The 21,492-nt window shown below is 41.4% G+C and overlaps 1 protein-coding gene across 1 annotated transcript in view; it reads left to right on the top strand.

The window, feature by feature from the left end:
- OCLN (occludin) overlaps nt 1-21,492 on the top strand; it is an 84,541-nt gene that overhangs the window by 47,668 nt on the left and 15,381 nt on the right. The window contains exons 5-6 of the mRNA XM_069224381.1: nt 10,499-10,632; nt 17,493-17,696. Of these exons, the coding sequence (XP_069080482.1) occupies nt 10,499-10,632; nt 17,493-17,696 (338 nt within the window). The remainder of the gene's footprint in view (nt 1-10,498; nt 10,633-17,492; nt 17,697-21,492) is intronic.

Genomic DNA, 21,492 nt, shown 5'->3' with positions numbered 1-21,492 from the left:
AATTGGTTTGCCCATAAGCTGGAACAAGTAAACACACCCACAACCACGGAGAATTGCAGCTGAGTGATAGCGCATCCCACTACTGGGGATTAGATTCAGCCGCTGGGTTTTGGTGGGAGGAGCCAGGAAGGTGACTCAACCAGCTATATCTTTGACGCTTGTATTAGTTTGCCTAGGAGATCCTGAATTCAATTGCGATATACATATTTAGTTTTGTTGTCACAGCCATGGGCTGCAGTGCGCGCTGTGTACTGTTTTGTGACCCTCTGTCGAACGTTAGCAGACCAGTGGAGTGTGATACTAATCGGAATCAGTCTCTGTCCCTGGGCTTCACTAGGAGGAGGGATTTTCCAGGTGCTTAATTCAAATAGTTTAAAAAAATATATATATATAAATAATTATTGCAACATTTTTCTTATTTCGTTTTTACCTAACCCTGCCACTCGAGCAGAGAAGACTCCATTGGGAAATATGCAATTGACTTAATGTCATAAAGGTACATCTATTAAGTCTAGGTCCAAATCCAATGGTTAGGTCTTTTAAGTCTATTAAGTTTAATGTTATGGTTCATGCATAGCCAACCTGTGATCCTGGGAATCCATACGTCATTTTATTTAATATTTCTGTAGCCCGACACTTCGTTGTCCTACAGTCCTTCTCAAGCCATAGTTTATTTATTTTATATCTTTTTTTTATTTATTTAGTCACAAGGGCAATGGGTATTTAGTCACAAGGGCAACACGGTCTCTTGCTGAGATTGGTGAATGTGTTTGTATGCAAATGAACATGCGTGAATGTGTTTGAGCGAATTTGTGGATAAGAGACATGCATGACCTAGTTATAAACATTAGCGCAGCTCTTCCAGAACTTTCTTGACACTGCCAATGCATCTGTGTGCAGTAGGGTGGCAGCCCTTTTCATACCAAGCCTGTATGGACGACTGCCATGTGATTTATTTTCATAGTGTATTGTAACTGCTTCTAAAGAGGTAATCTCTGAAGTGATGTCCTCAGTGCCCTTTCTCTGCATCTAACTGCTGTTCCCAGCTCTGTTCACTGTATCTCTCATTCACATACTTCACGTTTCTCTCAAACTCATTTTTCTCTTTAATTCTTTCTCATCTATATACCATACCTCACCCTACTCTAAACTCTACCTCACCACTCTACCTCATCTCTCTACCATAGTTTTTTTTCTACTTTTCATCTCCCTGCCTCATCTTTTCCTCCTCCTTTTCTCTTGCTTCCAAACCTACCTATTTACTTAATCATTTATTCACTTTATTGCTTCTTCATTCCCCCTTTGTATCTTTTTTTTTTTGCTCTACCTCACCCTTTCATTACTTCCTACTTTACCACCACCCTTATCTCCATATTTAACTTCTCTATCTTTCCCTCATCACTCACTGTTTTTGTTTCAGTTCATGCTCTTTACTTCTCCTCTCTACATCACTCGTTCACCAGTAAACTCACATCGGCCTGTGTATTCATGCTTTCTTCCTGGTACTCCTTCACTGCTGCACCCCTTCACCTCTGTCCCCCAGGGTGGCATTCATTAACTGCTACACACATTAATTTCTGCTGACTCATTCTTTCCTTCACCCATTCATTGACTGCTCCATTTGTTGACTCGTGCAGGCTCACTTCTTCCTGTACCAACTTCCTCATTGGAATATGCATTCATGTACATTAATTTATACATGAACTCACCTGTCATAAATGGCCTTTCTGGTTGGCTAGGCTCTGCACCTATGTTAGGCAGAACCCACCACTCTTGTCCGGGCAAGTAAATTATACACCAAAGATAACCTGTGCTCACCTTCTGGAAGCTTGACACAGAGCAGTCTGGCTTATCCCCAGAGGCAATGTGTAAAGGGTTTGTGGAATATATTCACATCAGTAACACAATGAATACACCTCAAAAAGGAGGCTCCACACAGGATTATATTAAACATGTATATATCTTATATTGTACATATCATTAATTTTAAGCACTGTGCTTATCAGGTACATACTTGTTGTCCTAACTGTGCAGTCTTCAACACGTGCTCTAAAAACTTGGGGTTGGAGCCCCTGTACTTTTACTCAAACTTCAAAGCAACCCTTTCAAGCGTAAAACAAAACCCTTTCAGCCCAGCCCTGGCACCGGACACCAGACGGTAAATAAGCCATTTGTGTGAGGGCAAGACACAACCTATTGACAAGTAAGGTGTGAATGGTCTCTCCCAACCCTATAATACTATCATTATGCAGATGAATGCAGTTGTATGTCCTGTCACACACAGCCCTTTCTGTCTCACGACGGTCTGGAAAGTATGCACCAAGTGTAACTGTCACTCAGCCCTAGACGTGGATTTCTGTCAGGCTGCAATAGTTATAAGGACAGAGAAATGTCCACTTTCTAAAAGTGACATTTCTAAAATAGTAAGTTAAACTCCAAATACACCAGTAAGAAGGGTTTCTCACGACCATTCCAAAGATTCCAAACATGGCAACGCTACTCCTTTCCGATTGGAAATTACAACTTAAAAGTATATAAGGGAATTCCTAATGCTAACCTGTGAGAGGAGCAGCCCAAACAGTATTGGAAAACGAAATAGACTGTCCCTACTAGGACAAGCAAATATAAGAGTAAATGTCCTCTCTTTTACATACACAGCACCTTGCCTATAGGGCTACCTGGAGCCTACCTTAGGGGTGACTTAGGTGTAATGAAAGGGGAGTTTAAAATGCCAAGTCAATGAGGCAGTTAACTGTGCATGCAGGCACTGCAGTGGCAGGCCTGAGCCAGGTTTGAAAGGCTACTTCTGTGGGTGACTCAGTCAGCGCTGCAGGCCATCTAGTAGCATTTAATTTACAGGGCCTGAAAAAATGGCATACCACTCTACAAGGGACTTGTTGGTAAGTTAAATATGCCATACAGGTGTAAGCCAATCATACCATGTTTTTGGGGAAGAAAGCACATGCACTTTGGCACTGATTAGCAGTGGTAAAGTGCCCAGCATCCTAAAGCCAACAGAAAAGGTGGTCAGAAAAATAGAAGGGCAAAAGGTTTGGGGATAACCCTGCAGAAAGGACCATTTCCTACATCACCCATTAAATGTACACTCACAGCTGTATTCCTGTACTCTGTAGCACTCCAGTGACTGAATGGATGGATCGGAGTAGCAAATTTGTCAGCATATTCATCCACATATGCCCTCACTCACCCATTCACCCACCAGTTACTTGCCTTTAACATACACCACAGCCACACCAAAATCTCCAGTCAGAAGCATGTAGGAAACTAAAAGTCCAGACCTATTAGCTTTGCCAATGTTAGTTAAGGATTAATTTAACATTAGGTGTTTTGGGCTCTGTAAAAGCCCAGCCAGTATGGCTTTTCAATGGCAAAAGGCTTCCTGTAGTTTGAGAGTTAGTGTATGGAAGGACAACATATACCATTTGTTTCAAAATCAGTAGTGTAATTTGTGGGAGGATGTGATCTCCGAAGTAGAGGGCATGGTCGGACTGGCATATAGAGCTGCTGGGCACTGCCCGGTGGGTTGGCCTGACAAGCCACTCTATTGGCCATTTTTTGGCTGGTTGTTGGCATGTTTTATAGCAATGTGGGCCTGTTCTAACTGGCAATTTCTCAGATATTGCCACAAGCATGGTTTTCAAAAATTAGAAGTGCATGCAGTCTCCCATACTTTTTGTTGTTGTTGCTATTTTGTCCACTAATGGGGCCACTTTAATTTTGGTGCCAGGGCATATTTACTGACCCAGTCCGACATTGGTGGGGGCAAGAGGGGCGTTTGGAGTGTTATATTGATCATGTGAATATAGTTATTAAACATTTGTTGCAGACAGCATTGCTTCAAGCTGTGAAGGAAGCTTTAACAACACAACTTTAAACATTAACCTATCTCAAAGGCCCTCCTCTCACAACTGAGTTGCCTAAAAAGCCAGACATGGTCCAATCTAAATGCCAAACATTCTCCACCTTGCAACAAGAAATGGGAAGACCTGGGATATATGAGGACCTTTTATGTCATTTAATCTGACAAGTGGATTCCATGCAATCATAAAGAAGATCCCGAAGGCCCCCCCATTTTCCAAGGCAGTTACAGTTCTGTAAACCTACACATAAGTCCTTTTTCTCCACAGTTTGTGTGGGATTTGGTTGCGAGTCAGCACAGAACAAATTAAACGTCCTGTAAAAAGCATAGTAAAAATAAATAGCACACCACTGTGGAAAAATATATCTTAATCTTTGTTACACTGATGTATAATCTTGTGTCGTTTTATTTCTCATGGGGGCACCTGGGAATGGTGGCTGGCTGCCTCACTTTTCTGCCAACTCAGTCTGATGATCGCTTGACTTGCAAGCGCATGCCATGCTGGTTTCTAAGCTCCTTATGGCATGTTCAGCAACGGGAACACGTTTTAGTAAAATCAATGTTGTGTGTGTCATGAATTGCACTTCGGTGTGCTTGGACTGGTCAGTTGGTTCTCCGAAAAATTTGTTTCCAGTACAAGAAGTGAAATGAAAGCCATCCGTAAAATGCAAGTAAATGAGATTGAGAAAAAGCCAACCAGTTCTGAGCAGAGGGCTGACTCCGAGCCTACTATAAGCATTGTAATTGTCCACAGTAGATCCTAGATTAGAGAACAGAGGGCTTAAAAGCTGCCTGCAGGTGACACCTAAAAATAGATCTTTGTAGCTGAGGTGTCTAGGTGTTCAATGTGGGTACATGCCAAATGCATGTAGAATAAAATGGGGCGCATACCAAGGAAAAATTCAGGAAGGATTGGGGGGGGGGGGGGGGGGGGAAATGGGGGGGGGGGGTGGGGAATGTCACTGGAATTATAACTTCGTTATACAAGCTTTATCGAAGCCAATTTGCAGGTCTGCAGTATTTTTGGAGACATATGCAGTAGGCATTAAAAGTGTAAACGAATTAGAAAGTATTACGGTCTGAAAGTGGTAAGCCTGCTTGCAAAATATTGTATGACCCACCACAAAAAAAACAAAAAAACGAATTTTACATACTATCCCTGTGTCTGGAGTGGCTGTATATTTCATTAGATGTAGGTGCACCCGCAAAATGCTGCCTCACACAGACATTCAGTTGCTGACGTGGGCAGACCCATTACTCTGTTTATTGTCGTTGGTGGGGGGCTCTCTAAGCCAGGCTATATAACAGCTGTTTTAAGGTTGATAAATATATTAACAATTGCATCTACACTGTGAATCTAAGCACACATTGCCGGCCACTCACTTAAAGATTGAAAGAGCCTGCCAGATTCTTGCTGGGAGCAGAGACTATGGAAAAGTTGTGAACCCCACTCCATCAAACACCTTCATCTGGCAGCGCAAAAGCAGTAATTGGTGTGCATTGTTGTGGAACCGAGTTAAAATTGGAAAATATATCAGCGAGCATTGGTCTGTCTCTCTGCCTAGGAGCACATGGAACATCTGCTTTTGAGAGGCTAGCAGAGGTATGAAAGGATGAAGATGTCTGTGTAAAGAGCAGCAAAGTCTTGGTGAGATGCATCCTGCTGATGTGGATCTAGGCATTGAGACTGTAATTGGAGGCATGAGCAGTGGTTGTTTTGAGTTCTTGCCTTGAGACCAATTTCATTACGTTAAGTGCTGTGATGCAAAGCTTTTTCTTCTGCTAGTTTACAGGTGCTTGCGATGGGGAAACGTGTTCTGTTTGCACATCAAAAGAAATCTTGCAGGGAGCTGTAGTCAAGCTCTTCTTCCCTTTTGGTTGTTTTCTGCAAGAGTGTCAAGGAAAAGTACAGCATACAGAGCATGTAGCGAAAAAGGCAAAATTTCACCTATGTGTAGAGAAGAGTTGCAGTCTTGATTGCAGCTGGTTAGAACATATTGAAATGTAGTGCCTGCAATTAGTTATTTAGCACCTTAAAGAAAACGTGCAGTATCCTTTTGGATTGTCTGCTGCTTCATGGTGTTCTGGAGTATATTTGGACACTGGCAAGCATGAGAGATGTTCAGCATTGGCCAGTCAATGAGTTTTTTTTTTTTTTGTATGGGGGATATTTGCGATTGGATGAGTTAACACAAAGCAAGGGGAGATATATAGATGATTGAGAAATTCAGAACAATGGGTGAGTTTGAGGATTGCACGGGGGGAGGGAGAACCGGCACAGTCTCATTGAGTACTTGAGCAAAAAGAAAAAAGTAGTTTCCTAAAGTGAACAGTGGAAGGGTAGAAGCCATCCAATTCGATATGATAAAGAGGGGTTTGGTCCAGGGAAGAAACAAACAAAATGGTGGACCAGTTGAAACAAGGGAAGCAATTGAATAGATAGCAAGCAAATAAGAGTGACCGTAAAGCCATTTAATGGTAAGCAGTGGTTGGGCTGAAAGCCCCTGCAATCTCTTGATATCCACAATATATCTCGAGCAACCAGCTAGTGCCATCTGGTAGGCTCGACCTCAATTTGGCACATACTGATTTGATTTCTTGTGAAGCGCCCTGGGACCGAAAGATTTCATGGTGCTACAGAGCAAAGTGAGCAAAGTCAAGTGGGAGCCATATAAAATAGAGAACATCAAAAGAAGAAAAAAACAACAATGAATACAAAAGTTGCAAAGAAAGGCATACAAACCAGATAGGTCTTTAGCACCTATGCAAACCTAAAGATGAAGAACTTTAAGATTTTTAACATACTCAAAAAAAACATGGTGTAGGCTCTGATTTATTTTCCGTTGTTTAGTATGTTACCCAACTTTCATTCTCCCATGGGCTTGGGCTTGGCCTGGGACCCTGAGTAGGGTCTACTATGCCAGTTTCTGTCTGCTGGTCGTATGCAAAGTGTAAAAGACAAAACCGTGCTCTTTGATGTAAGACAGAAGAGACATATTTATTTGGTGGCTGAATTTCAAAATGTGAAACTAGAGAACTTGGAATCCATATGGCTGAATTTTAAAATGTGAAAGTAGAGAACATGGAATCAATACAGTCTTCCCTGCTTTCCCAAAATGTTTGATTCTTGGCAAACGTTCTATTTCAGAGCCCCCTTTTTCTTTATTTTCAGGAGAGCGTTTTGAAATACTTGTGTTCAGGGTGTGCTCTGTACAAGCACATTTTTTGTTTGATTTAATAGACTATAATGCTACAATGTTGCTTCATCTATAGTAACTATCTAGGCCCCCTTTAAGGTTTATATGACTACTGACTTGCCTATTAGTTCACTAGTGGCATTTTTGGGAGATCTGGAGCCATTTGTTTCTAAGTTCATATTTAAAAACTATCACTTTTTAAAAATGTCGATCAATGCAGTATTATAGAATACAGGAGAGGCTTCCCCATAATACAGAAATAAACTTTTTTCCTCTTGAAGTGATTGTATTATACTTGTACATTGTTTATTGCACCACATATACGTCAAACATTTTCATGGCTCAGCAAGTGTACTTAAAGAGCAAAATCAGACCATATTGATTGGCCCTGGCTTACCTCGCCTTATTAATTTGTTGACATGTCCCCCTCGATTGTGACTCCTTTCTTAGTACATGGGGCCATCAGTCACTTGATAAAATTATTTATTAAAGGCTAGGACTGGAAACATGGAGCCTGGCCTCCATGCAGCGACTTGACTGCTGTAACATCAGGGCTTCTCATAGCAGAGATGAAGAGAGCGTGCAGTGAAAACACATTTCAAATAAGTGATTCCAAGAGCAGGAACTAGGGGCGGCTGTTGTGTTGTGTGTGATCATAGTCCAGGGTTCCTAGGGAGAACTACCAGGACCTAGTGAGATGGGTATGGACATAGTTCCAGGAGGTGGGGGAGGGGTTTGGGGTATGATACTCACGGATGCATTCTTGGCGTGGTAGTTTGGCCTGGGGGCCCGGAGTCTGACCTTTTAGGTCTGTCTTTTTTCCCTCCTCCTCCTCATTTCGCTAAGGACTTCTGTCTTGTTAATTTTTTGAAGTGGAAACAATGTATGTAATTACTTTTTTTTTTTAAGTAAATCTGCAAACTTACTAGTGTTTGGAATTCTCAAATATTGGCAAATAGACTAACTATTGGCAATCACTCGCAATAGTATTGCAACCCATCATTTTTCAACCACTGTGCAACTCTAGACAGAAGCCCACCTAATACAAATTCGCACTGACCCTGTTACTCATGGAAACAGTCCATCCCCAACCTTGGTCATCTCACTCTCCACCCTGTAGCCCACTGCTTTTTAGTAGGGAAATTTGAGAATCTCACCCCTTGAATTTCCCTGACCAAGCTGCGCTCCTGCGGTCTCCTGTACTCCAGGCCTGTCATGAATTCCCTGCTTGGGATGGTCCGTCGCGTACATTTCATAAATTAATTTATTTTGAGTACGGGGTCCTTTTGATAAACTGCCTTTGTCGCAACTCTCCTCTAACCTTTGACATGAATACATTGCTAGTAGGTAGAAGAAACCAAATGCGATATGGCCAGTACCGGGAAGAGAACCACATTACAATGGAACCAAGTGCCATTTCTCAATGATGCAAACATTAAGTCGCTATTGCACCTACAGTTTAAATCTGTGACGGATGGATGAACGGTTGGTAACCTTTCTCGGAAGAAACGGGGCTGGAGTGCAGCAGCAAATATGCAGTTTGTACAGTTTGGAACTATACATAATAGAACTATTTATACACAATGTTGACCCTCCTCCGATTCCTGGGACTGACCCGGAAACCCAAGTATTTTGAGATAGTTCTTGAGTACTGTGGTCAGAAAGTCATCGACTCCGACGACTCCAGCTGGGAGATTACCTGCGGGCACCCGGAGAAACCGGTTTCTAAGAATGCTGCAGATACAAACTTGAAATGTGAGGACAGAGGTATGAAACCTCCACACCGAAACTACAGGCCAATAATCACGAGGAGCAGAGCGCACCCTGCCCTCCTTCAAGCAGATTCCTTATCTCTGAACCGTAAACGAGCTGTAAATTCTCAGTCGTGCACATGCTTTTTCTGGGTTTTGTTTTTTATTTTTTTATTTTTTGTATTAGTTTCAATGACCAAACGTTACAGCAGATTAAAAAGTAAAACCGGCCAGCACCGCACTGCACAGAAGTTAACCATTTCCCACCAGTGTGAGGGGAAATGGCCTCCTGTGGATGTGCAATCGGCGGTCAGCAGCACAGATTAATCATCGGAGTTAAATTGTGCGCACACAATTCTGTACGTGTAACGTTGCTCTTCAGCATTCCTGATCTTCCGGTAGTTTGTTAGGACAGTGGTCACGTATTTATACCTCTTGCACCAATAAAAAAAAACAGGCACACTTTCACTCACTCTCTCTCCCCTCCCTTTGTGTCAGGAGTCTCGAGGATTTTTCCTTTTTGCTGGAACCTAACTGAACACTACCACGTGAAACGGAGTACACTTCTAAAGCTTTCGAGCAGGCGTTTGATCTCCACACATTCATTGATATCCAGCCCTCTCGTTTTGCCTACTGAACCACACAAGACACCATCACAGCACTCCATGGCTTCCGCACAACTGTATGTGTACATACCAAATGCCCTTTATCAACATTCAGAGCCAGGGGTCTTGGTCATTTCCAAAATGCATCTAGGAATATTTTGGTGAACGACAAAGCATGCATCCTGCCTGAGTTGGAAATAAATCCATTACATACCTGCAGGAGTTTCAACAAATTTTCACTGATGTATCTACGAAAATTAATTGGGATGCAAAATCTTGCTCTTCTGTTTCTTCCAGTGGATGTGAATTATTTTTGGTAGCGTAGGCCATGCAACAACTCTCTCTGCTCAGCTGTCAATGTTGGTAAGTAACATTTTCCAAATCACAAATCTGTGCATCATGGGGCCTGTTTTAGTGTAAAGTGTGTGTGTGTGTGTGTGTGTGTGTGTGTATATATATGTGTGTGTGTATATGTATGTATATATATAGATAGAAAATAAACAACTCATTTATAAAGAGTTGATCGAGACCTATTTTGTACAGTCTCCCTGTGTGGTCAGAAATGCAGATACGTTTTTCACATCTAAATATTGGTCTAAGGATCCATACAAACCATTGTGTCTGCTTTTTAATGTGTTTTTTTGAGTTCCTTCCTTTGCACCAATCCACGTTCCAGGTCAGCTGTCTGTGTTGCCTCTCTCATTATACTGCTCCGGAAAGGCATATCTGTCATTTTAGTCTACACGCCGCACAACATTCTCACCCGTAACCCTTTATCAATTGACTTTGTATTACTATAATAACAAGGGTTAACACTGGAATGCTACCATATTTCTGTAGAAGTATAGTACTTCTGGCCTTGCAGCTTTCAGTATCACACAATTTCCTTTCCTAAAATTTGTAAATATGCCCTGTCGCCACCCAGCTTCTAAGCACTCTTAATAGTCCTATTGGAAAAGAGAACGATTTTGTGGTTATGTTGCTTTTTTGAAAACCTATTAAACGTGCTGGTGTATTTTGTTTCTGAGTGTTGAAAGCATATCTTTCCTCATTATTTTTTATTAGGTGAAAAATGTAACTGATGATCCGGAACCAATACCCCCAATGTCAGATTATGGTGATCCAGTCAAGGGTTCTGTCCAGAATTACAACCCTACCAATGGGGTTATGGCTTATCCCTCTCCCTACAAATCACAACCGTAAGTCGTTTTAACCTTTCAGTAGAAAGTTAACCAAAAGCAATTCATTTCCATTCAAACTAAATGGTGCAATACAAATAATTTTAGGCGAAGAACGCTAGATCTCTGTGTTTGAGGCTGGAAAGATCAGCAGTGCAGTGGTTTGAGCTTTTGCCCCTAAGGTCGGAATTAATGGCAGCCAAGAGCAGTTATTGATTTTTAGGTCTCACCTGAGGCTGAACAAGTGCCTTGTCTCTTCGAAATACATTGTCTTAGTCAGGCCATTTTTTTTTTTTTTTTTTTTTTTTTTTTTTTTAACCATTGGTTGGTAGCTGTCATTCTCCCTTCTTTTGTCTTCATTGGTCCGTGGCAGCAGGGTTGGCTTCCTTTTGCTGGCTGATCTCGTTCCAGATGGCTTTGGGAGGATTTGGGTTTTACTTTGGTTTCCAAACGTACACCGAGCAGGATTTTGGTTTAATCTTATTAGACTGACACACAAAGATAGCCATCTTGGAGCTGAGCACATATTACATGAATCACTACACTCAGTCACTCTATGCTACACCACTCTACTCTGCCAATCCATACCAGTCAACTGCACTATATTTTATGGCATTATACTCCTCTCCACAGCAATCTAGGCCATAACACTGCTACTCCACTCCTCTGTGACGCACTCTACTCCACTTCTCTCCACTACACGCCACAGTGCTACTCCACCCCTCTCCGCAGCATGCCACTCCATTCTACACCACTCATAACTTCTAGTCATGCTGAACAGCAGCCACTCTTAATCAGTCCATTTGTAAAGCGCGCACTGTCACCCCTGAGGGTCAGTGGGTGCTTTGGTGCCTTATCTTCAATGAAAAGCCAGGTCTTGAGCTTTTCTCTTAACTGTCGGGGATGGTGCTTTTCGGAGGTGCAGAAGTAGGTAGTTCCAGGCCTTGGCAGTGTAGGAGAGCGATCAGCCGCCAGTGTGAATGCAGGGTGGGTGTGTGTGTGTGTGTGTGTGTGTGTGTGTGTGCGTGTGCGCAAAGGCCAGTGTGGTGGAGTGCAGGTGTCTTCCGAGCTGGTGGAAGTTTATGCAGTGGTTGATATAAGATGGCCATTGATCGTCCAGTGCTTTGTAGGCATGTGTGAGGGTCTTGAACTGGCATCTCTTCTGGATGGGGAGCCACTGGAGGTGTCTGAGGTGGGAGGTAATGTGGGTCCGTTTTGTTAGGTCCAGGATGCAGTGTTCTGTGTGGTCTGGAGTCTTCTGAGGAGTTGGGTGGGCAGTCTGGTATGGAGAGCGTTGCAGTAGTCAAGACGGCTGGAAACAAGGGCCTGTGTCGATGGGGATCCATCTGAAGATTTTGCAGAGTATGCAGAGGGTGAAGTATGCAGCAGCAACTGTTCATTTGGTGTTTCATTGTCAATTGGCTGTCAAGGATTATGCCGAGGTTGGGTGCCTGGGGTGTGGGTCTGAGTTCCAATGGCCACCAGTTGTAGTCCCAAGTGGAGGAGATCAGATTAAAGATCAGTACTTCTGTTTTTTCGGAGTTAAGCTTGAGGCGGCTCTCTCATATCCGTTTCATTAGGTCTGGTGTTGCCCTACGTAAATTGATTTTTGGGCATTGGTTGAGTCTTTGGTGAGGGAATAGGATGAGTTGGGTGCCATCAGTGTCGGAGATTATGTTGAGGCCGTGAGATCTGACAATGGGTGGGGATATAACTCTGGTGTACAACATGGCTAAATAGAACAGCAAAGCCAACAGCTTTTGCATAGACCAGGCCTATTTGCTTTGTCAGTGGTTGTTCTGTGGCTGATTTACTTGGATAGCATTGAGTTGAGGTTAATAACACTTGTGACTTGGAAAGATTAAAAACTGCTAATCCTCTGCAGAAAGCATTTAGTGGTATTAATGTTTGCACACCACTGTGTTGGCTGTGCAGGTTAGAAGATTGAGGCTGCTCTTTCACAATGATCGGGGTCACAAACTAAGTCAAGTCGAAATGCCTTCCTGAAATTTTGCACTTTGGCTCACGAATAGTAACACAGGCCAAGCTCAGAGGCTTAACTCAGCCAGAGGTGGGGAGCGAGGTGACAAGGGCATCAGTTCGCTCAATTGTAATTCATTAAGATTACATCAGGACCAAACAGTAATTGATAATCATATTCATTAAAAGCAAAGTAAAAAGTGGAAAAGAAAGGCTGAAGTGTAGTGTCCAAATAAACGTATCTGTTTACATTAAAGTGAGTGGGCGCTTCCTGTCAAATTGGAAGTTGCTGGTGGTGGGATTTTACACTATTTTGATTTTTGAAGAAGGAAGTTCTTGAAAATTATAGCAAAGTTTTTTTCAATGTGACACAATCAGTATGATCAGGGATTCTAGGGAATTTGTGCTGTAAGTAAATGTGGTAAGCAATTGCGTGCGATGAAGTGTGGCCAGGGTCGTAGCAAAGTTTCCATGGGACATCAGGACTACAAGCCATTGTTTGCTTCACTTGAGGTGTACGAGCGTACTAAATGGTCAGCAGGGAAACCTTCAAACCTCTGATCCGTGACACTACTGCACCTGCTGCTCTAATTTTAGTTATACCTTTCATGTTGGGATGTTGCCTATGACTTTTAATGATGCAACTTGTACCAGTCCTTGGAATGGAGCTAAAAAAAAAAAGTAACAAAGTTCTGAGTGGAATTTATTCACTGCCAGCACACTTAGTGGACTTGGCATACTGCTGCTTGGCTTTCATAGTCTTCTAGTCTGGTCTCCAGACGACCAAGTCCCACAGAACATCATTGGTGTAACCTCAGGTTAGCAAGTAAAAATAGGCCTTGGCTAAAGTGGTCCTTCCTGAATACCTTAAAAAATGGTCATACATTACAATCAAACGTAATGTCTATTGGAAGACACAGACTTGGTTTGTTTCATATATTTTAAGTAATATCCATTTAGGCCAGTATGTGATTAACTTGATTTTGTTGGTAGTTTTGACAGTGCTTGGGGTTTCTTGTGATGTTTTGATCACAATAATGCTGGTCAGTTTATTTTGATCGTTAATTACTACCACAGTGGGTTTTGATTGCAGAAAATTCCACAACTGCTTTTAATTTCACTTTTTACTGCTAGGTTAAGTTGTGCTGTTGAGGTCACTTTTTAGTCGTATTACTTGAATTATTTTTTATATAATTTGGTTGAAGGGAAGTAATCTGATAGACTCTCCTCCTGGTTTCTTAATATCTATTTTCACATGTTGAAATTTTGTGGTCTCCTCTTTGAATTTTATAAATTGATTAGATGAGCATCAATCACATCACGGCCTTGGTCTTCTGGATTGGAATACGTGTTGCTCTCATGCAGCTTTTCCCTGCTTTATCAGCTCACCAGTACAGTCTCTTGGCCCACTACTTCCCAGGCTCTTTTCACATTATTTACCAGTCTGACAGTCTGGCTGCCTTGTCTTTTGTGTCCAGGTGCCAACCCATGAGGATTTATTGTACTGTCCTCTTTTGATGTTACCTTTTCATTCAGACACCCAGGTTTGCTTGTTTCAGTGCTGCACCATGCTAGTGGTGGTCCTTTTTTTTATTTATTTTTTAATTTTATTTTTACGCAGTGGTGTAGTGTGTGTAGGGTCATTTGTGAGACTATATTCATATGCAAGGACAGCTACAGTGTGCTTCTATTGCTGGTACAGCTAAATAGGTTTCTTGATGTGTGGGGTGTGGGAGGGCTGTCATGAGTATTGGTTTGGGTTGGTTTGCCATTTTTTGTATAGTTAGTGTTTCTGTGCCACCTGCCAACTTTTGCTTGGACCTGGATTTCTCCATTGTATACATTGATAATATTCTACACGGGTAAAACAGGAACTTTACAAAGAGGCCATTCGCAAAATCAGTATGTCTACTCTTTACTACTGTAAAGTGTTCACAACTGGTTTCTGGAAGAAATCACTATGGTCAGTAGAATTTGTTGTTTGGGAACTGTCTTTATTGGATTTTGCATGTTCAACAGTAGGTAAATTGGTTTAGCAATTATGCATAATTCCCATGGCAAGATATAGAATCATTTTCTACATTGATCTCGCAGGCATCCATGCACTTTGTGCCAGACAGACCACCCAGTCGTTTACATGCATATAGATGGTCACTTTTGTTGCTGTGGATAAGGGTCCTAATGTCCTGTGCCTCTTCTACATCCCAGTGGGTCAATAGACTATTGCAATTCTTAATTTAACAATTAACCAATTAACTTTCCCGGTCAATGGTTGGAGACTTTTCATTTTGCCAACATTTGTTCTCTACCAATGGTCTGCAGTCAGTTTTATCGGTCTGGCTTCAGTTTGTTTTATGAAAGGCTTTCTTGAGCTCTCGATTTTAATATTTTCCACTGGTTATCATTTTTTTCTTCCTATTTTACATCCATTTTATTTTACACTGATACTCATCCTGACCCCTTCGGAGTCTTTCAGCAAGCTTGTTTCCTTTCTCCTTGGATGTTGCAGCTTAATTAGGATTCAGAAAGAACCACAGCACCGAAACAGCACTCATCGTGACCACAAATGATATTTAGTTCATCCTGGACAGAGGAGAATCAGTGGCCCTCAACCTGCTTGTCCTCTCTGCGACCTTCGTCGCTGTCTCAATGCTTTCATCAGAACGCTCCACAAGACTGGCATACAAGGATCTGCCCTTAAATGGATCTGTTCCTTCCTCACAGGAAGAACCCAAAGGGTCAGGCTGCCACCCTTCACCTCAGAGACTAAAAAATGTATATGCGGGGCCCCACAGGTATCATCCCTCAGTCCCAACCTTTCCACCATATAAATGACACCAGTTGCCAACATCATCCAATCACAAGAAGTCACTGTCTTCTCCTGTGCCGATGACACCCAACTCGTCCTCTCCCTGACAGACAAAACAACCACCGCCAGAACCAACGTTACCAAGTGCATGACCACGGTAGCAGACTGAATGTGAATCAGCTGCCTACAGCTCAACTCTTACAAGACTGAAGTACTGGTCTTCGACAACAAGAACGCCCAATGGGACTCCATCTGGTTGCCATCAGAGCTAGGGCCCACAGACCACCCAAGAAATCTAGGGATCACCCTGGAAGAGAAACTCAACATGATTGCTCCAGGCAATGCAGTGCGCACCTCCTGTTTGTAAATCCTATGCATGCTGCGAAAAATCTTCAAATGGTTGCCCCGGAACACCAGATGGACCGTCACGCAAGCATTCTTCACCAGGATGCTGGACTACGGCGACACTACACCAGATTCTCCAAACATCTCCTACACAGGCTCTAGACTATCCAGAACAGCACTGCAAGACATTCTCGACCTCCCACGCGGCACCCACATCACACCGTACCTCAGGAAGCTTCCCTGGCTCCCCATTTGCAAGCACAGCCGATTCAAACTTCTCATGCACATGTACGAAGCCCTACACAACACAAGACCAGTATACCTGAACAGCCGTATTGGCCTTCACCAACCCACCAGACACCTACGCTCTGCCACACTCATACGCAAATTTAATGCAGCTGTAGAATCCAAACTGGAGGTCACTGGTTCTCTTACAACGCACCCAAGAACACAGTATTACTTCTACACATCGGAGCCTCCCTAGTTTCTTTTGGAACTCAAGAAGTGGGGAAGACTTGCCTCTTCCTAAAATCACCTTGTGGGGGCCACAAAACTAAATATGTGCCTGGATACTCTCTTGGGTGATTAGTGCACTATACAAATCAATATAACATAATGTAACCTAACAAAGTTGTTAAAGGATGCCCCTCAAGTCCATCAGACAGCCTACATGTGAGATATTTGAAGAGCTGCACTGGGTCGTTTCGAGGATTCCATACTGTTAAAGAAAATAGCTTTGGAAAAGTATTTTCTCATGTTTTTCTTTTTTCCTTAACTTCTTTGCGAGGTCTATTTCACTGAGCAAATTTTGTTTAGGTGAACTTTGTTTCTCAAAATTTTAGATGTCCCTCCATATTCTGCATTATTGTTGCCATTGTGCGGTCACCTCTCTGACCTTTTTCTCTCAGTTCCCAATGTTTCTGTTAAGCACACACATTGTGAGCTAGGGCGTGAACCATAGAAGTATTAAATGCTTTAGCTGTCACTGGAAAGCTAACTAAAAAGAATAGTCTTGATTACATTTTTCTAAAATTGATAATGGGACCGAGTTGGTACTTATGGTAAGGGAATTCTACATGTTTAGTGCTAGTTTGGAAAAGGATCTCTTTCCTCCTCTGCTCAACCCTTCTTGAACCATGGACTAAAAGGAGGCTGGATTGGGATCAGAGATCAAGAATGATGGTATGGGTTTGCAATATAGGCGCATTATATGCGCACTGCGACTCCATGTATTATGTGTTGCCTCTTCTTGTTCTGAGCATTGAGTGAAGCTTACATTACTGCTCCCTGTAAACATTATTTGAATATGATGCAGTCAACTGCCGCATCTGCCTGTGAGATTTCTGAAGTGGATATGACAAATGCTTGCCCTGCCACTGAACAATGTGTGTGAGGACACATGAAATACTGTTGCCTGTGTTGTACTTGTTCATTATTGGGGGTTGGGGTGGCGTCTGTTGCAGTCACCTGTCCTGTACCTCTCTTTTTGTTACTGAAGCTTGTATGATTATTGCTCGTGCTGTACCTGTATTGTTGAAGTTTGGTAAAAAGATTTCCAGGGGGAAAAAAGCTGAAATAGTTGCCTTTGTCAATGCTTTTTATTTCTACCATTGGATCTCTGCATGGGGCACGTTTTTATGAAATGTATCAATGCCGTGTTTAGAAAAACATTAAACTTAAAACTATTTGAGTTTTTCTTTTAATGATGTCAGTGAGCACCAGCTTATTTTTTCCCACCACTGCGTAGGACATCGGAAGTAATGTACCCAGTAAAAAGTGTTGGCCAGACGCCGCCCCATCAGCATAACAGTAGTGGGTCTGATACAACTACAAAGAAGTCCGAGCAAAAACCGAGGCCAGGAAGACCCAGAAAAAATGACAAAAGCTATTATGAACCAGATTACAATACAGGAGGAGAGTCCTGTGATGAGCTTGATGAAGACTGGGACAGGTATGTTTTAAAAACGTCCTTTTTGTCCATTCACGTTAAGCATTTTGTATGCATTGGTGGCAATCACAACTTAGTTATACATGTTTGTTCTTTGGTCCCCTGTTGAAAACCACAGTACGTACTTTCATGACCTGAATGTGGATGTTGGCTCTTCTACAGTGTATATGTACAGAAAGTTAACTAGTACCGGAAATGAACCACTGAATGGTTGTAAAGTTAAGGCTTTACGTTTGTTAAACACTGATCTTATTAATGAAGCATTTTATTAAAGAAATACATCGTGTTTGAAGAGTAGGCAAGTTAGTTTTTCTTCAAGTAATTGACTGAAATTAGAGTTTTACAGTGTCTCAACAATAATAGATGGTCCGACTTTGATGCACATAAGTAATGATGAAGCAACTCCAGTACAATGTTTTTCTCAGGTAATTACAGTTTACGTCAAAACGCTGTGTGTGCTGCATCATCTGCTGTGCCTTCATTAATTGCATATAGACATGTTTTAAGATCTGTTAGGATGTGGTCAGGTATTTGACGTAAATATGACGTCCCATGATCAACATCTGAATGACTAAATGGGATCATATATACAGCTTAAGACTGGATAAGTTCCCTCATTCAACAACCGGTTTTAGCAAGAGAGGCGGAAGTGGAGAAAATTACCTGTTCTGATAATTATGGTTATAATGTAACAGCTCAGTCTTTTTCCTTTTCTCTTCGGTGTAGAGAAATTATTTGTTCAGATGCTTTGGGACCACCCACCTGTGTAGTAGATACATATGCTAAGGATGTGAACGTGAGTGGGGATTGTGCAAGTGGTTTATCTTGAATTATTAAATTTTTTATGGCAAATTGGCTTTGTGTGCAGGACGCGTAGGAGTAAATTAAATGTTTTTATGCTGAGTGTCTGTAGAAGGGATTATAAGTCATTTGGAGTTTTCAGGCGATGTAAATAACAGCGAATTACTTAAGCACTATATCTGAGGTAGATGGCACCGTTGTCAAATGGTACTTCGGTCGTGCAGCTACTGGTCTACTCTTGCATCTGCAGGTAAAGCTTAAAATAGTAAAGGATTATTATTTTGAGAACATGCACAGGGGAACATTCGGGCCAATGCATGAGTGCACCTCCTGGGTCAGCGATCTTGAGTCTGAGGTCACACAAGTATGCTAGCGATCAACAGGCAGCATGAGAAGCATCTGCCTCCATGGCTAACTTGTGATGGTGTGTATACTTAATACTGTATTGGTAGTTTTATGCAGTCATAGAAAATGTGCTGAAAAATTCTGAACAATTTGTCTTTTGTTGCATACTTTTATTCAACCCTACTACACAATTAGTTCCTCCACAGCTGCATAATTTACTTGACCCTGGGAATAGTGATAGCATTCATTTAGCAAGTTTTGCCCAATAGTTGATCAGGAGTATGTGTGGGCAATGTGAAATGTTTTAGTGACATGCAGTAAATAGACACAAAGTACTTGCGTGGAGGAGAAATTAGATGAAGGTGGTGTTGCAAGTAGAGGATAATGCACAAATAGAAAGTAATGAAACGTTGTGCATAATAAAAGATGATTTGAAGTTGATGGTGACCATGTGAGAGTAGGTGTTGAATAATGATCTTTGTGTACCTTAATACTATGGAAATAGTTTTGTATAAGATCTAAAAGAAAGTTGGGGGAATGTACATTAGAAAGAGAATGTTACAATAACGGTGTAATAAGTTGAAGTGTGTTTGGGTTGCCCCTAGTTTAAAAAGTGAGTATGTTGGGAAATTTATGCCATCTTGGCAACATGATCTAAACAGGATTTTGCAAGTAGGAGCAGTTTAGAAAGCATCTTGTGTTGCCCGAGTATTGTGAAAAGGTATAAAGCTAATTTTATTATTGGACTAACAGTGTGGAAAGCTTATGTGCAAATGTTGGAAAATGAGACTAAGGTTGTACCTCTGTTATTGAATGGGAAGTGTGCTAGCCTTGGGAAGAAATAGGTCCTCTTTAAGAGGATATGATGAGATGAACTTATAACATCTATTCACTTATTGAATTTATTGAACATCAAGATTATGCTTTGGGTTGAGAAATCTAAATCCATTTATTTTGCTATATCGCTTTCCTCTTCATAATGTGGTGAACTGCTGCTAGTGTCGAAAGAAGCAAAACACAATGAGTTGTAAAATCAGCCTATGAGCTAAACCTTGGTATAATCCCTAAGGATTTATCAGCTTTTATCACAGTGGGAGAAATTTATCAATTTCCATGTCAACCATTTATTCCGGCATTGGTCATTTCTCAGACATCCAGTACTAAATTGTTTCTGAAGCAAGACTGCATGCTGTGCTTCAGGGTGACATTCACTTTTAGAAAATGAAGAAGAAAATAACAGATCCTTAGTGTTGAAAACCTATGTGGATATGGTGTTAAATGTTTTCAGAGATATGCAGATTCATAGTAAATATGAGTATTGATATCCCAAGATTGAAGAGCAAATCCAAAATATGATCTTGTACAGTCCATAAGAAATGCACCAGCACCTAAAAGCCATTTTTGTGTGGATATTAGTGGAGTGCGACCAATCTCTAATTTTGTGGAACATTTTTGTATCTGTATAGAATCAGTGTCTTCTGGAAAAAGAGAAACTTCTTTTGGAGAAGGATCCAGGTAGAGGTCTTTGGCAGTGGTTAAGTACGGAGCTGTAATTTCACTTACATTGAAACTATTTCATGTAGGTACACAAATGATTGCTATATGGATGTTAACTCCTATTGGCTTTGAACTGTACTTTGTCAAAAAGCGTAAGATAGAGAATATGTTATAGCTCTTTCTTTACATGCTTTGCACACCAAAGAAAAAAGATAGTCTTTTATTGAAAGATAAGCCATGGATTATATTTTAGCTCCTTTTTAGTCCCAAACATCTAGATGGCAAAGTCTATTCATCTTGATCAGACCCAAAGCCATTGGAGCATCTTTTGGAATCAGTGTGTGCAGATAGGTTTTAACTGCGTTTGAAGGCATATCTGCAGCACCTCATTGTACAGTGTAGAATGTATGTGAAAGGAATAATTATTTGGCCTGTTACCCACCATGAATTCCAAGAATGATGACAGTATAAAGGTATGGATTTTAGAGAGTAATTGCATGGTATGTTAAGAAGTAATTGGAGGAAGGCTATCCTGCGAAGAAAACATGAACTATTGGATTGGAAGTGTAATGGAAACATTAAAATGAATTGTAAAAGGAATTGGATTTGCTGTTAATGTGATAATTTTGTGGCTCTTAGTGCCTTTAGGAGAAACTAGTTTACGGTGGTGCATGAAGGACACCTAGGAAAAATACTAACTTAAAGTTCATAGAGAGATGTTGATAGTCAATGGGTAGAGATGTATATGAGTGGGTATCAATGTGCATAAAATGCAGATAATCGGGAGTGTTTGGTGACATGGACCATTCTAATGAACAGTGTGGGTTTGCCAGAAAGGATAGGGAAAGGCTATGGGCAGGCTTGATTAGAACTATATATGGTATATTCAAGTTAATTACTGCCAATTTATAGATCCAGGAGGGCTAGATCCATGCTACATTTCCGAAATAGCCACATAAAATATATTTCTAAACCGTGAAATACATGGAAATCACTTATATGGTCAACTAGATTCTGCAAAGCTAGCAAGAACATTTTTAAGAGACGTGTCACTCTTGCACTAGTTGTCTGTTCGTCCTTTCATCCAGTTCCCACTCCCAGGTCCACATCTCTTCTGTACAGAGAATTACAGAAAGAAAGACTAAGAAAGTGAATG

This window comes from Pleurodeles waltl, chromosome 1_1, assembly GCF_031143425.1.
Source record: "Pleurodeles waltl isolate 20211129_DDA chromosome 1_1, aPleWal1.hap1.20221129, whole genome shotgun sequence".
Lineage (NCBI taxonomy): Eukaryota > Metazoa > Chordata > Amphibia > Caudata > Salamandridae > Pleurodeles > Pleurodeles waltl.
Note: the sequence above shows the minus strand (reverse complement) of the source record. Positions and strands in the feature narration are given on the sequence as shown.